Raw genomic sequence first — 16,731 nt, forward strand, 5'->3', positions numbered from 1 at the left:
GTAAAAAAAAGAAAAGAAGTTCCTCTTTTTTCCTTTTTTTATTTTATGTTCCTTCCATTTTCTTAATTCCCTGGTTTGGTTTTGTATTTTTGTTTTGATTTGCTTTTTGGATGTATATAACTACCTATTTGATAAATTCTTCATGCTGATTCTCACAGTCAACCAAACAGAAAAGAGAGTTTGCTAAAGCATGTGTATAAGCAGTCATATTCAATATAATTCATCTTTAGAAAATGAAATAGCACTTTGTCATTTAAGTCACATAAAGTAAATCCTAAGGTATGATGATTCCCTTTGCATTATGCAGAATATAGAAGAATTCTTGTTTTTTTTATATATCTATATCAAACATCATTTTAAAGATTTAGAGGCTATTTTGAAAGATAACATTGTTTCCTTCTTGTCAATCACGTTTTTCCTTGGAATACACTGGTCTTTATGTATCGTCACAAGTACTGTTTGAGTACCTGACTCCTGAGTACTGCTCTGCGTGGGCTACAACGATCCAGTCACATTTTCACTTCTTCTGCTTCCTATACAACAAGATTTCGAAAGAGAAATACAGATCATCTCTTGCAGGAAGGGATTCTGGTTACCTGCTGCTGTTGCTGACCTACAATCTCCATGTTTCTTTAGGGGAAAGGCATTGAGGAACGGCAGCAGCTTATTAAGCAACTGAGGGATGAGCTAAGATTGGAAGAAGCTCGTCTGGTGCTGTTAAAGAAACTGAGACAGAGTCAGCTACAGAAAGAGAATGTGGTCCAAAAGGTATTTCTAGAAAGGAGAAAAAGTCTAGTTTGAGATGGTACTACCTCTGGTAGAGTTAGTCAGTTTCCTGGACTGTTCTCTGGTTCTGTGGGTTGTTTTTCTGTTTGTTTGTTTGTTTGTTTGTTTGTTTGTTTAAAGTCTCTACAGGTATAGAGATTAAAAAGTAGTAGTTCTGTTTTGTTTTATCCTTCATCATTAATCAAGAAAATGTAGTTTTGGCATAATGTATGTACCTGTGATGCCAGGTAGAGTTTTAAGTTGAGCGGCCTGGAGAGACAGCTCAGCAGTTGAGCCCACTCGCTGCTCTTGTGCAGAGGCTGCCTTTGACTCCCAGTGCCACACAGCAGGTCACACCCAGCTTAGTACAATGCCAAGGGATTTGTTACCTTCCTCTGGTTCTTTGCAACCACTAGGCACATCCACGGTACACAGACTTAAAGGAAGGCAAACCATCATATACAAAAAGTGCTGCTTTTTTATAAAAGTTAAACTAACCATGTTAGACCCTGTCTGAAGGACGGACAGACAGACAAGTGACACATACCCTTAGTCCTAGTACTTGGAAAACAGAGCTGATCTACAGGTCAGCCCAGGCAATACATAGCAACACTCAGTCTCAAAGAAACAAAACAGAAGAAAAATTTTCCAAAATGCTTAATTTCATTTCTCTCATGTTTCTTTATTGTCAGGAACATGATGTTCATTCGTCGTTTACTCACAAGGAAACTTTAAAGGCCTAGAGCTTAACTGAGCTTTACCTCCAGGGTGTTTGGTTTAGGTTTGGTGTTTTTGTTGTTTTGTTTTTGAGACAGGGTTTCTCTGTGTAATTCTGTCGACCAAGCTGGCCTCAAACTCAGAGATCCTCCTGCCTCTGCATTCCAAGTGCTGGGATTAAAGGCGTGCGCCACCACACTCAAGCTCACGGTCTCATTTTCTGTTTCCCCTGCCAGACTCCAGTTGTACAGAATGCAGCATCTATTGTCCAGCCATCTCCTGCACATGTGGGACAACAAGGCTTATCTAAACTTCCCTCCCGGCCTGGAGCTCAAGGGATTGAACCTCAAAATCTGAGAACATTACAGGTATGTGACCCATAGTGGGATCTTACTATTGGAGAGATCTGTCACTCTTGTCTTTATTTGAGGATTTTTGAAAAGATTATAGAAGATTCTCAATATGTGGCCAGCAGCATGATCTACATAATGAGTTCCAGAACAGTCATGTAGAGAGACGCCGTCTCCACCAAAAAGAAAAAAAAGGACTCCAATACTCCTCTGGCCTCTTCAGGCATAGCACTCACATACATGCATTTATATATACAAACAATAAAATCTTTTTTTTTAAAGATTTATTCATTTATTATATATAAGTACACTGTAGCTGTCTTCATATACACCAGAAGAGGACATCATATCTCTTTACAGATGGTTGTGAGCCACCATGTGGTTGCTAGGAATTGAACTCAGGGCCTCTGGAAGAGCAGTCAGGGCTCTTAACCACTGAGCCATTTCTCCAGCCCAAAATAAATCTTTTTTTTTTTTTTTTTTAAAGTCAAGGGCTAGAGAGATTGCCCAGCGGTTAAGAGCACGGACTGCTCTTCCAGAGGTCCTGAGTTCAATTCCCAGCAACCATATGGTAGCTCACAACCATCTGTAATGGGATCCGATCCCTTCTCCTGAAGTTTCTGAAAACAGCTACAGTGTACTCATATAAATTAAATAAAATAAATCTTTAAAAAAAAAAAAAAAGTCAGAGCTGGAGAGATGGCTTAGTGGCCAAGAGCTCTGGTTGCTCTTCCATTAGATCTGGATTTAATTACTGGCACCCTCAAGAGCCTCACTTCTTTACGTAACTCCAGTCTCAAGAGATGTGTTGCCCTTTTGGCTCTGAAGGCACCAGGTATGCATATAATGCATAGACCATACATGTAGGCAAAACACCAATACACATTTTTTTTAAAAAGTGAAACGTTTTCTTAAGACCTTTCTGGCCACTAATCAGCATTTAGAGTAATGGTCAAGGGCCTGGAAAGAGGCTGCATGAGAGGGTGAGAGCACCTTCCTGCCACTCTTGCAGAGGGCCTGGGTTCTATTCGTAATACCCATGTGGTAGCTCAAAACCATCTGTAATAAGAGTTGCAGGGAAGCTGACATCCTCTTCTGACCTCAGCAGACAGTGCACACATGTGGTGCACACACATACATGCAGGTAAAATATGCACATGAAATGAAAATAAGTTAATCTAAAAAATCTTTTGACTAGAATGATGTGTAGGTTTCTCCCATTGATTATTACATGAAATTGTTGAGTGTGTGTCCCCATGGTTCTAGTTGGGACCACTGTAAGCAGTATTTTCACTTTGCATCTTATGGGGTATTATGCCATCTGTGAGTTCTTTTCCTATTCTTCCCCTTTAGGGTCACAGTGTCATCCGTTCAGCAGCCAACACCACCCTTCCACACATGTTGATGTCTCAACGTGTTATTGCACCAAATCCAGCCCAACTTCAGGGCCAGCGGGGGCCACCGAAACCTGGCATTGTACGCACCACAACACCTAACATGAATCCTGCCATCAGTTACCAACCAGTAAGAACACAAGCACTGGGGTAGAAACAGAAAAGTCCTTTATTTGCTTTTCTTATTGAAAGAGCTACAGGTTTTAAGGGTTTTTTTTGTATAGAGAAACTAGGCCAAGAGTGATTTGAAAAGAGAGCATTCCCTAGAATGGATGTTAAGGAATTATGTAAAAATGATGGTAGAAGAGGTCCTGAGTTCAATTCCCAGCAACCACATGGTGGCTCACAACCATCTGTAAAGAGATATGATGCCCTCTTCTGGTGTATCTGAAGACAGCTACAGTGTACTTATATATAATAAATGAATAAATCTTAAAAAAAAAAATGATGGTAGAAAAAGCAGTATATTGTAGAGCAAAGCTAAATTAGCTAAACTCTACCTTAAGAAAGAAAGATAGGGATGAGAATGGGATGAAAGTGATAGAAATTTATTACTCAAGTGCTCACGTGAAAATACATGTAAGTTTGAAAAAGGGAAGATGGGAGGTACGTGTGTGATAAGAAGCATAGGTACATATGCCTGCAAGCATCCCTGATCTTTTCTTTCTCAGACAGCTTTAGCTCATGTGTGCCAACATTCTTTTTTTCTTATATACCAGGATTATCTTTTAGTGGTAAGTTAAATGTTTCCTATTTTGAAGAAGCTACAGACCAGACTAGGATCAAGTAATGACCTCTCAAAAATTAAGATGATCTCCTACTTATCAGTAACCTGTCCCTATTCCCTTCCAGCAGTCAAGTTCTTCTGTTCCCTGTCAGCGCACAACGTCGTCTGCCATCTATATGAACCTCGCCTCCCATATTCAGCCAGGGACTGTGAACAGAGTGTCCTCACCACTTCCTAGCCCCAGTGCCATGAGCGATGCTGCCAACTCACAGGCTGCAGCCAAATTGGCTCTTCGGAAACAGCTGGAAAAGACGCTCCTGGAGATACCACCACCAAAACCTCCCGCTCCCTTACTTCACTTCCTGCCTAGTGCAGCCAATAGCGAGTTTATCTACATGGTAGGCCTGGAAGAAGTCGTACAGAGTGTCATTGACAGCCAAGGTAACACTTCCTTCTAGTTAAGTCTCTAAGCATGGGGTTGCCAAGCCTCTTGGCAGAGAACAAGAATTATGGAGAACTGTATGGTATTAAATAACTGCTCTCAGTCCAGGCCTGATAGCTTATTGCTTATAGGCCCACCACTTTGTAGGCACAGGCAGGAAGATTGCTCCAAGTTCTAGGCCAGCCTGGGCTATGTAGTAAAGTTAAAAAGCCAACTTAGAGTACAGACTGAGCCCCTGTCTTGAAATTTTCAAAGCCACCCATACAGATAAAAATAAGAAAAATCTTAAAAAGAAAGAGTAGAGTTGGGGTTGGGGATTTAGCTCAGTGGTAGAGCGCTTGCCTAGGAAGCGCAAGGCCCTGGGTTCAGTCCCCAGCTCCGGAAAAAAAAAAAAAAAAGGAAAAGGAAAAAAAAAAAAGAAAGAGTAGAGTCTGGAGATGTAGTTCATTTAATAAACTACTTGCTTATCTGGAAGGTAGAGGTAATAAGATTACAAGTTCAAGGGTATCCTCAGATAAGATCCATAATCAACTTCTAGATCACTCTGGAATATATAATATCCTGTCCAAAAAGAAAAGGGAAGAGATGGAAGGGAAGATAGTATATGGTGGAGATGGGGGTGGGGGGGGTGGGGGGTGGGGGGTGGGGGTGGGGGTGGTTTTTAAACTAAGAGGGTTTGTTCTGAACCACATGTTTGGGGGAGTAATCCACCTTAGCAGTGAGTCAGAGGTATAGAAGCTTGAAGCGACTGCTCAGATCACATCCACACACAGGAAATGGAAAGATAAAGAAATCTTACTTCGTTCCCTTTTGTTTTGTTGACATGAGGTCTCCATATAATTGTGGCTAGTCTGGAGCTCATGTGTAGACCAAGCTGGCTTTGAACCCACAAGGTATCTATCCTGCGTGGTCTCCACAAAGTGCTGCTATAAAGGCATGTACTACAGTGTCTGTTCTTTAGATAAGTAGAATTTCTGGTTTATGAGTTTGTGCTGAATTATTATATTCAGTCCCTACCCTTTCAATGTTTATAGTGGAAACACTATGTATACCGTGTAAATAACTTAAGCATCATCACAGGAACGTTGTAATCTAGAACTGAAACAGATTGTGACACCATGCAGTGTGATCCTAACAGTCATTATTAAACTTTAAGTTCCAGACAGTATCAGAAAGTCCCTAGAGAACTGACTAAACATTTAACTGTTAAACAGATCATAGGGTGCCTTAATTTCAGCCAGGTAAAATAGCTTATGCCTATGATTCCAGCACTTGGAATACTAAGGCAAAAGTGTTGTGATTTGGAGGCCAGCCTGAGCTACAATGTAAAAACCTTGTCTCAGAAAAATCTTAACAAAATAACTATTCAGATCCTGTTAACAGTATTGTAAATGTGTGGGTGTAAAGGGGAAATGTAATATAAAGGGATGTTAAGAAACCTGAAGGGGCGGCTGGAGAGATGGCTCAGAGCTCTGGCTGATCTTCCAGAGGACCACAGTGAGTTAACGTCAGTTCCAGAGGCTCTGACAGCCTCACACAGGCAGACAAAATACCAGTGCACATGAAATAAATTTTAAATTTAAATTAAAAAAAAAAATAGGGCCAGCACTTGGGAGGCAGAAGCAGGTGAATCTCTGAAGCCTAGTCTTACCAAGTGAGTTCCATTGAGGAATATACAGAGAAACCCTGTCTCAAAAACAAAAACAAAAACAAATAAAATCAACAGAAAGCATTGTTTAAGTGGATCCCTTTGATTTTAAATGTATTATTATGAGATTTTTGTAACTAGGTAGGGCTGTAGCCCCACCTTACCTTAAGCTCCCAACTTCCCTAGCCTCCCACTACTCTGATTTATTAAATTGTATTGCAAAAGTTTTTAAGACCATTTGAGGTTGTTCATACCTTTAATCATAGCACTGGGGAGGCAGAGGCAGGGGGGGAAATCTTGAGTTTGAGGGGCTAGTACTGAATTTTAGGGCAGCCTAATCTACATAGTGAGGCTATATCTCAAAACGAAACCATATATAAATTTTCGATTCACTTATTTAATTTATATGAGTAGTTTTGCCTTCATGTGTGTATATCAACCATGTTCTCCTGGTGCCCTCAGATAATCTTTCAGAAGAGTGCGTCAAAGTCTCTGAACTGTAGTTAATGGTGTGTTACGAGCCGCTGTATGGATGTACAGAGCCAGACTGCAGTCCTATGGAAGGGCAGCAAAGTGCTTTTTAAACTTACTACTGAGCTGTTCTAGCCCCTTGAATTGGTTTGTTTGGTTTGGTTTTGTATAGTTTATTGTTTTAAATTTGTTAATTTTGTTGATAGAAGAGAATGTGAGGTTGCCAAAAATGTGTTGTGTTGTTGCCATTATGAAGTCAGAGGACAGCTTTGTAAAGTTCTTTCTTTCCTTCCACCTTAAGATGGGTTTCAAAGATGGAACCCAGTTGTTTTAGGCTTCCACATACTCACCTATCTCACTGACCTTGTGTTGTCTCTAAGTTACCAGAATTAACTTGTAGGGAAGACGCTTAATAAAAAGTAACAGAAGAGGTGGGGATGTGAGACCACTAACATTCTTTTTATTGGCATCTAGGCAAAAACTGTGCCTCACTTCTGAGGGTCGAACCCTTTGTATGTGCCCAGTGCCGCACAGATTTCACCCCTCATTGGAAGCAAGAAAAGAATGGTAAGATCCTCTGTGAGCAGTGTATGACTTCCAACCAGAAAAAGGCTCTAAAAGCTGAACACACTAACCGGCTGAAAAACGCTTTCGTTAAAGCTCTACAGCAGGAACAGGTGAGAACTCTGACTCCTACCTGCATAGTCTCTGAACAGGCTTGGGGTTTTCCAAGGGGTTTTGGGCCTAGAAACCTAGATTCCTTTATATATATATGGCAGGGTGTGGCAGCCTTCAATCCCATCACTCTGGAGGCAGAGGCAGGCTGATCTCTATGATTTGGAAGCCAGCCTGGTTTACAGAGTTTCAGGCCAGCCTAAACTAGGTAATGACACCCAGTCTCAAAAAAACAAAACAATATAGTCCTTTTCATTACTGTGTCCTGTTTATATCATTCGGTTGTTTTCAGTTGGCTGATAATATAATACCATGTATGAATGACTGAGATTAAAGGACAGAAAGAAGGCTTGGAATATATATTTTTTTTCCATAGCTCTGAAGAACGTCTCACCATTATCTCTAAGTGGCCTTGAACTTTGATTCCCCATCTTTGCCTTTGAGTTGGTATTGGAGTGGGCCACTACATCCAGGTCCTCTACTTTCCACCTTAGGTCAGACAAATGGATTTCACTGAAAGGAATTTGCTGCACACTTTCAATCATGCAGTCTGTAGTTAAGTGGCAAACAGAAGAATAGATGTTAAAGTAGCCCAGTGAAGATGAGTGGTAATGGAAGTGTGTGGGCCCTTCCTAATAGTAGCTTCAAAGGGAAAGCATGTGTTAGATGCTCAGGGCCTGTTCTTCGCTCCATTTCCCACTCCACTACCATCAGAGTCCTCTAAGTAAGTAGCATCATGAGCCTTGTGGGAGATAGATAAGCAGAAATCAAAAATCAGATACTAGTTAAATGGTAGAGCACCCACTTCCCGTATCTGAGGCTCTGGTTTCAGTCTCCAGCACTGTATGGTAATTACACGCTACCATACATGAGTGCATAAACGGATCTTTTCATCTATAAGATGTGTGGACTGCTTGTACCTGGACACATCGGCGTTGCCGTCCCACCAAACATTTCACCTTTTCTACATTATTATAACTAGCTGGCATCATTACAGAAATAAGACCCTTGGTTTTCTAGTTAGAAAATTAGGTGCTAGGCTGGAGAGATGGCTTAGTAGTTACGAGCACTGACTGCTCTTCCTGTGGTCCTGAGTTCAAATCCCAGCAACCACATAGTAGCTCACAGCCATCTGTAATGAGATCTGATGCCCTCTTCTAGTGTGTCTGAAGACAGCTACAGTGTACTCATATATAATAAATAAATCTTTTCTTAAAAAAACAAAAAGAAAATTAGGTGCTGTCTCGTTCAGTCTCATGTCATAACTCCCAACAGGAAATTGAGCAGCGGTTACAGCAGCAGGCAGCACTGTCCCCAACTACAGCTCCAGCTGTGTCCAGTGTCAGTAAACAGGAGACCATCATGAGACATCATACACTTCGACAGGTAAGGAATTTTTCCACAGCCCTGCTTTCTCTTAGGGGCTGCACTTCTGCAGGAAATGCTTCTGTTCTCTTTTTACTCTGTGTCTCTTGAACTTCTGTAATGGCAAGGTTTCATCAGCTGTCCTGTTCCCTGGTTGCAGGCTCCACAGCCCCAGAGTAGCCTCCAGCGTGGTATACCCACATCTGCCCGCTCCATGCTTTCAAACTTTGCACAGGCACCCCAGTTGTCTGTGCCAGGTGGCCTCCTTGGCATGCCAGGTAAGAGGGGTTAATTTCAGAACTTATCTCACAGGGATGACTTTTCCTTGATCTTGTATAGCTCACGCTGGCTCTGAGTTTGCTGTGTAACCAAGACTGTCCTACTTTTGCCACTCCCTAGCCCCAAGTACAGGAATTACAGGAATGTACCACGTAGCTCTAGTGTACAGTTTTTTTGTGCACAGGGGTGCATGTGTATGGGTACGTACATACATGTACCTCTCCATACATGGAGAGGCTAGAAGTCATTTTTGAGTGTTACTCCTCAGGCACTGTCGGGTCTCCTGTTTTCCTCTCACTTGTAAAGTAGGCAGGCTTACCAGCAAGCTCCAGAGGTCTGCATCCCATTGTCAGGATTACAAGCGTGCACGACCACAGCTCACTCGGTGTATGTGGTCACTAGGGATCAAGTTCAGGTCCTGTGTGTGTGGCAAGTACTTTGCTGATTTTGCCCTCTCGAGCTCTCTCTCCATACAAATCTTCTCTCCTTTTTTTTTTTTTAAAAAACTATGTATGAGTGTTTGCCGGCATGTACTCTGTACCACTTGTATGCCTGGTGCCCGCAGAGCAGAATAGGGTGTCTGATCCCCTGGAACTGGAGTTACTTATGTGAACCATCATATGTGTGCTAGAAATTAAACCTCAATCCTCTGGAAGAACAGCCAGCGTTCCTGTGTTTGTTTGGGTTTTTGTTGGTTTGTTTTTTGGATCGGGGAGAGGGTGTGGTTTCTCTGTGTACCCATAGCTGTCCTGGAACTCGCCCTATAGACCAGGTTGACCTCGAACTCAGAGATTCTCCTGCCTCTGCTTCAGTACTGGGATTAAAAGCGTCACTACCAACTATTGAGCCACCTTTAGCACGGATGCACAAATCTTTAGCAACCCCTTTAGACCCCATCATTCCTTTGTTTTCTGTTTTCTTAGTCCATAACTGTTCTTTTGTTATTCAGCAACTCGAACCTTTACTAAGCCATGAGTGCACTAAGACTTTGGTACTTTTATAAATTTAATTCTGATAACACTTTCATTGAGCATGTGAGTTCTAGAACAGCAGGGTCAACTGTCCAGCATGAATGATCTAGAATTTTTCTCCACACGCATTGGTCCGAAAATCAGAGCAGGACATTGATTGTTTGTCCATTTTAATTATTTTTCTGTCACCAAGGTCTAACCTCTTCTATATCGTACTGTAAACACCGTTCATCAGTCCTAATAGGACTGACATTTCTGGAGGAGCTCTTTCCCTGAAGCTTGGTGGGAGTAAGAGTATAGCTGTGTAGAGAAGGGTAGATAAGTCCAGGCCATGGCAAATACCTCTTCCCCACTTCTAACCGAAATCTAGGATAGGACAAGGGGGTGTTGTTTCTTCTCTTAATACCTGTCCTTTCCTTTTGTCTGATGAATCTAGGTGTCAACATTGCATACTTGAACACTGGCATCGGAGGACATAAAGCCCCAAGCTTGGCAGACCGGCAGCGTGAATACCTTCTAGACATGATCCCTCCCAGGTCTATATCTCAGTCCATCAGTGGGCAGAAATAACGCCTGTCCCACTCGTGCTGCCCCATCCTTGAACCCTTTCCCCATTTCTCCCACTGCCCCCACTTCCGTCGCATGCAGTGCCTGTGCTGGTGCCTACCATACACGGAAAGCAAAACCGAAAAAAAAAACAGAAGACAGAAATAGACATCAACAAGAAAACACATGCCCCGCCCTGCCACCTCCCCTTGATTTCACACTGCTGCGATCTGTTCTCCTGCTGCTCTGTCTTCTCTCTTTGATTTCCTTTAACAGTGAGGTGGGATCTTTGCCTCTGATAGAGGTCAGAATGAGGTCCTGGGGAGAATTTAAGCCCTTTGATGTGTGTTTCTAAAGTTTGTTTTATGCTATAATTATTATCATTTTTAATTATATTGTGTGTTTTCCCTTTGTTCTGTAGACGGTTAACCCCATCTTCTGTTTTCTTTATGACCCTGCCTCCCTCTGCTAACCCTCCTCCTTTTCTTAAAAAAATATATATATATATGATATACAATTCAGTGATCACATGCAGATCGCAGTGGATCCTCAGCTGCCAATAGGAAATAACTGAGAATGTTAGGGACGGAGATGTTGAGTGCACTTAACCTGAGTTGTGGAGTGGGTGTCATCAAGCAAGTCTGAATAGCGTCCCAGCCATGGCTGGTCAGGATCTGGAGAGTTCAGGAGGCAGTGTTTTGGTAATGAAGTTGAACTCTGTGACAGTGAGTAAAAGAGCCTAAAGGGAGAACCTTAAAACAGAAAACTACCTGTAGCTTAACCATGGGATATGGGGGAAGAGGTGTTACATAAGTTCAGTAGTGTCCCAAAGAGGGCTGCAGCCAGGTCCTGACCTTCTAGGTGCTTGAAGAGTAAGATGGGTCTCCTGACCCCAGTGAGGACACAGAAGTCTGTTCCAGGCCAATCATCTTGAGATTGTTTCTCTTATTTTCTTTGTTAAATTGTCTCTCATCACATCTTCATACCCTTTAACAAGTGTTCATCTTCCTTCTAACCGGAGTCCCAGAGGAATGGCAGTTTCCAGACTGCAGGTGGCTGGGTATCCTAGAAGTTGGAATAAGTATACGTGAATCATGTGACAGAAGGGGGAAACTAGACATAGAGGAAGAAGAGGTCTCTCTCAGCAGTTGAGAGTCTCAGGTTTCCATCCCTGTCCCCTCTGAGTGCTGAGAGAGAATGGGTATAGGCCCCCAATCAGGTTGGTATTCCACTCTGACTCTGCTACACTGGCTGTAGATCCAATTCCTCAGAGCCAAGCAACTTGTCAAATCAGCTTTGGACCTCAGCTATACAAGTATTGTCTTCCCCTAAGCTCCTTTACCCCCAAATTTTTGTTCATTTTGCCCTTTTTTTTTTTTTTTTTTTTTTTGGCACTCTTAATGTAAAGAGTAAATTGAATTGTGCAATGTCGCTGCTCTGAGGTTAGGGAGGTTAGCATTCTTGTGCCCACACTGTGGCAAGGAGGGGGGACCAAGCTGTTGTTGAGGGAGGTTAGGGAAGCCTGAAGGCGAAGGTTTCCAACTCTCCTCAGAGTGTACATGTACAGCCGCTACAGCTCTAGAAGCCGTCAGGGTGGACTCGGGACGCTTTGAGCAAAGATGCATGAGGAGTTTATAATACTTTGCCCTTGATAGCCACCTGAGGAAATTCCCTCGTTTTTATTTTTAAAAACTAAATAATTTTTTTAAAGTAAGAAGGCACTTTTAAAATTGTACACACACACGAACTATACACCTTTCCCATAAAATCTGGGGGTAGGGTGGGAAAAGAAGCTGGATCAAGCTCAATCCCCCACTCTGGTCTCTTCTTTCCCAGTGCCACTGTGGGTGATTATACTGGCCCTACGGGCCTTCCTGGCTTTTTCTTCTTCCCTTTCCCTCAGATTCATTGAGCACTTAATAAAGGAGCAGAGATGCAGCCGTGTCCAGGCTCCCAAGTGGTGAAATGACCTGGAAGCTAGATGCTAGTAACAAGTAGTTTAAGCAGGTCATTTCAAGTATTTTTCTGGGGAATGTGGTGCCCCTGACTGTAAGTGGTGGGGGAGGGAGGGGGGGACTAATGGAGCTGGGTTTGGGATTATTTTAAAATTATATATATATATATATAAAAAGATATATTCTTACATCTTTTCCTTGCCCTCTGTGCTTTGAAAGCACTGAATAAATTGATTCTGTTTTTCTCTTCCACAAAATTGGAAGGTTTTTTTCTTCCATTTTTTTTTTTAAATGTTTTTACCAGTCATCTTGCCTTGTGGCATGTCTGTCTAACTTCTCCCTACCCCATGATGAAGTGCCATTTCTGTTAAGTCTCCCTGACCCCCAACTCAGAGGTGCTCAGAGGTACACGGTGCCCAAGTTTTTCAGTTGAGATTAAAAGGAACAGAGAATGTGCAATACCGTCCAGCTGGGGCCTGTCCTTGCCCTGAGCTAGGTCCTCTCCCTGGGAGCCAGGCCACTCTGACTAGGGTTTGGAAGTAAGCTGTATAGAAATGAAAGGGAGTGGTGGCAGGAGAAGCCTGTAGTTCAGTGCCTGTTTAGGTGCTGAGGCCATAGGGGAGAGGGTAGGGTCTTCCCCATTTTTATCCCTTTGGGGTCAATTACATAGAAGCTGCTTGTACTGCTAGTGTAGCTCTGTGGCCCTTTGCTCAGTCACTGAGATTTGATTTCTCATCCTCTTTTCCCATCATCATCCTCTTCCCAGGAATTAACGAGAGGGATGAAATCTTTCTTAATCATGGTGAAGTATTAGCTTCCATCTCCTCCCTTAGGTCCCGCCCTGTCCGTTCCCCTTTCTTCAAGCCTCTACATTTTACATCACCTATTGCCTTGTGTCCTTCCAGGCCTTTTTTTTTTTTTTTTTTTTTTTTTAAAGAAAAATTAGCACATCCTCCGGCTGTGGGCCCTTCTAGACACTAACCTTCATGCCCTAAGGACAGGAGGGAAGCCTGAGTTCAGTGGTCCTTTACCATTGGACTTTGACTCTGAGGTGTCATTAGAGTGGGGATTCAACCAATACAATCTAGCTTCCTCCAGACCTTGAGGCACTATAAGCAGTCATTCATGGATGGTGTCTTACTCCATAGCAACCTGAACTGGGTGGATTAGTGGCAAGGCTGGGGTAAAATTAGGAGACAGAAGTCCTTATTTGTCAGTTTTATTTTGTCACTAGACCACAGCATCTGAACTCCTCCATTGCTGAATAAGTATTTCTCCTGCATTTTGGGATATATGTATGGTAGACATTTCTTTTTTAAAGACACCGAGATAAATGTTTTCCTGCCTTGGTTACCTTTCCTTTCCCCTTTAAAAGGAATTAGCTATAGAACTGCTTTGTAAAGATGCTTCTTGATATTTTACTTTTGTTCCTTTCCCCCCACCATTCCCATTTCCCCTTTTTTCTAGAAGGCCTAACCCTTCTCTCCACAGCCCCCTCCCACTCATCCTAGGCTCCCTTCCTCTCCATCAAGGTCTTCATTAGCTTATGATATTTGCTGCCGAGATGTTATAACAAGGACTCATTCATGTATATAAGCTATTTCTTGATCCATTTAAAAGGAATTGTACATTGTGTAGAAAAAAAAAAAACATGAAAAAGAGAAAAAAAAAAAGCCCTAGCCATGGATATTGTGAAACTGTGTTATGTCATTTTGTAATGTGCCCGTTTGTGTATGATCCGTGCAAAAGGGTTTCTGGGGAAGGGGAGGGTGGCGGGAGGCAGGACTGTGGAGGGTGGGGACAGGAGTGGGCCCGGCCCAGCACACTGAGACTGGCAGCTGCTCCAACCCCATCCCTCCGTAAAGATGCCACCTCCCCCACCACCCACTCCTATTTTGTGCCTTGCCCTCCCCGCCCTGGAGTAATCTCTCCAGGTCACCAGCACTGCCTTGGCAGAGCCCACTCCCTACCCTAACCTGCCCACTCTTCCTACCCCCCAGCATAAGGTTGATACTGTGGGAAAGTGCTGGAGTTTGGGAGGTAGCCGAGGAATGGGGCAGTTCCTGGGGGCATTGAAACCAAGTATTATTATGAATTGTAATTGTATTTGCACTGTTTTCCCCCTCTGATTGCATCAGCATATATACAATATACCTATATAACAAAATCCAGTGTCAAAGCTTTCTTATGCAAGGGATTTCCCCCACCCTTCAGAAAAAGAACCTCATGGACCTCTAAAAGGGTAGATTGTCAGGAGATAGTAGAATAGTAGGAAGAAAGAATTTTAATGTCCTAAGGAAGTTCTATCTGAACTATTTAAGGTTATGTGATTAAGTCGAGGCTGTCTCCTGTGGATTATAGGGCTCCAGGTCCAGGATTATAGGAAGGATCCAGGACATAAGGAGACACAGTGTGGATCCTGGCTACTGACTTGCTGTGTGAGCTTTGGTGGAGCTGGCGTCCTCAACCACTGACCTCCATGCTCAAAATTCCACACTTCTTTCCCCATCTGCCAAAAAACAAGCACCTTGAGCTGAGGGAAGTGCTGGGCTGAGAGACCAGGGAGGAAATGAAAGTGACTTGTTAGTGTTACTTGTATGACAGTGTCGTTGGAAAGTAGCCTGTCCCCTGGCTCAACATCGGTAAGGGAAAGGTGGCAGTGATGTCGGTGTTGGACTGATGGCATCTTGGCTCTTGTGTTTCTAGCCTTGTCATGACCAGGCTCCAAGCCTCACCTCACAATCACAGTCCTTAAGGTTGGTTGACCAGCAAATGCCCCCCAGGTTGGTAATCTAGTTGCTGTCTCTGTGAGCTATAGGATGTGGAATTTCCCTCATCTTGGTAACAAGTAGGGCTCAGATGTAGCCCAAATCTTTCCTTCCCTCAGATCTCATCTGAACTCCCAAAGGCAACTGTTCCACAGTCTGTCTCCTTCAGGGGCCCAATTTACCCCCCTCCCCTCTTTCCTGGGCTGAGTATGTCTGTTCTCAAGTTACTGCCACCGAAGCCTAGAGAAAACAGGTTGGTGGGTGAGGCCTTGGTGAAGGGGGAGGATAGATTGGGGTGGGTGGTGGGGAGCAGGGAGGTGGGATGGCAACGGCCTTCCCTGTAGGGTGGGTGGGAGGAACAAGACCCTTTTGCACAGCTCTCTTTTAAGTTTCCTTTTTTCTTTTTTCTTTTTTTTTTTTTAACTCATTCTAATTTTCTGCATTGTGTTTGGGAAATAAAATGAAAAAACAAACAAAGACCAATAGGAACTGGTTTTCAAAAGATAAATACACTCCCATCTGTTTCAGAGGCTGCTGAGCTTTTCAGCAGTGAAGATTCAAATAATAAGCTAATTTTTGGAGAAAGGATTAAAAGAAAAACTTTGTAATATTTATCACTTGCAAGCTATGTTTAATAAAGAAAGGAATGGTTTCTAAGCTTTCCTGTGGCTTGTGCTTCAGTTGTGGCCAGGGTGGGAGTGGGACTGGGTTGGTGGAGAGAGTCTGAGTGTTGATGGGTGAGCTATGGCTGTGCCTCCACTGTTGTCCCTCTCACCACTATTGACCCTGGTCAGACTTGACCTATGTGCCCCGAGGGACCTCCCGTGCCCCACACACACCCCTGCACTAGTCTAGTAGTGTAATTGTTGGTAGCTGGTTTCTCTGGCTAGTGGTCTCACAGCATTAGAGATTCACACATATTAAACCTTAACCTTTGGAATGCATCTTTCCCAGAAAGGCCTAGAATTGCTGTGTCAGCATATTCTTAGCCCTCTCACCCAAGTTTGCCTGTGAACAGAAAGCATCGATCATTTTGGCTCCCGCATTTTATGTTTTATTTCTAACAAAACTTATAGATGGCTCCTGACCAAAGAAGACAGTATTGTTTTCTGGAATACTTAAGTCAGGACTGTGCCAGCCCCTAATCTTCTGCCATGTTTTATGCCATTAGAGGAGCTGATGGGGAAATTACTGGAATCTCGTTACTAGTCCTAGCATTTCTGTTTGAACACAGAAGAAGAAGCGATACATGTGGTTCCCTAGGCCTTGGGCTTATTTTCCACAAGTGTCCCTTCCAGTGTCCTGTGGGACAGGTAAAGATTAGCTGAGGTAGTTACTGAGGTTTTGCTTTTACAACGCATGACAACTACATGACAAGTGGTCATTTGCTACTGAGTGCTGGAGGCTGGAAAAGGGAGGAGTAGGAATGCCAGGTGCCTATAGCCTCTGTTTATTCTGTCAAAACTCCTGCATGCATAAATGCTAAAAACAAAACAAAAACTAGAGATCAAACATATGGTGTTGGGAAGATGTTCCCTAAAAAGAGTGGGTGCTTCTATTTAGAAGCTCAATGTTTGGTGTTGGGGGAAGAGGAGCAGAAACTTCAGCCCTAGCTGAGCCGTGCCCTCTGTTCTGCTGCTCACAACACAGTTTGCCTG

The 16,731-nt window shown here is 43.1% G+C and overlaps 1 protein-coding gene across 8 annotated transcripts in view; it reads left to right on the forward strand.

Annotated features, from left to right (window-relative positions):
- Positions 1-15,730, forward strand: part of Gatad2b (GATA zinc finger domain containing 2B) — an 81,368-nt gene extending 65,638 nt beyond the window's left edge. For 3 of the 8 annotated variants that reach the window (XM_087623270.1, XM_087623286.1, XM_087623274.1), the window contains 8 exons: positions 637-768; positions 1,719-1,850; positions 3,186-3,356; positions 4,082-4,394; positions 6,989-7,191; positions 8,465-8,575; positions 8,715-8,832; positions 10,241-13,224. In XM_087623270.1, coding sequence (XP_087479396.1) covers positions 637-768; positions 1,719-1,850; positions 3,186-3,356; positions 4,082-4,394; positions 6,989-7,191; positions 8,465-8,575; positions 8,715-8,832; positions 10,241-10,374 — 1,314 coding nt within the window. In that variant the 3' untranslated portion in view covers positions 10,375-13,224. Of the gene's footprint in view, positions 1-636; positions 769-1,718; positions 1,851-3,185; positions 3,357-4,078; positions 4,395-6,988; positions 7,192-8,464; positions 8,576-8,714; positions 8,833-10,240 lie in introns of all 8 variants that reach the window. The other 5 variants (XM_087623278.1, XM_087623269.1, NM_001446939.1 and 2 more) reach the window with 3 other exon arrangements.
- Positions 15,731-16,731: the final 1,001 nt, after the last annotated feature.

This window comes from Rattus norvegicus, chromosome 2 (genome assembly GCF_021556685.1).
Source record: "Rattus norvegicus strain SHRSP/BbbUtx chromosome 2, alternate assembly SHRSP_T2T, whole genome shotgun sequence".
In the NCBI taxonomy this organism is placed as follows: domain Eukaryota; kingdom Metazoa; phylum Chordata; class Mammalia; order Rodentia; family Muridae; genus Rattus; species Rattus norvegicus.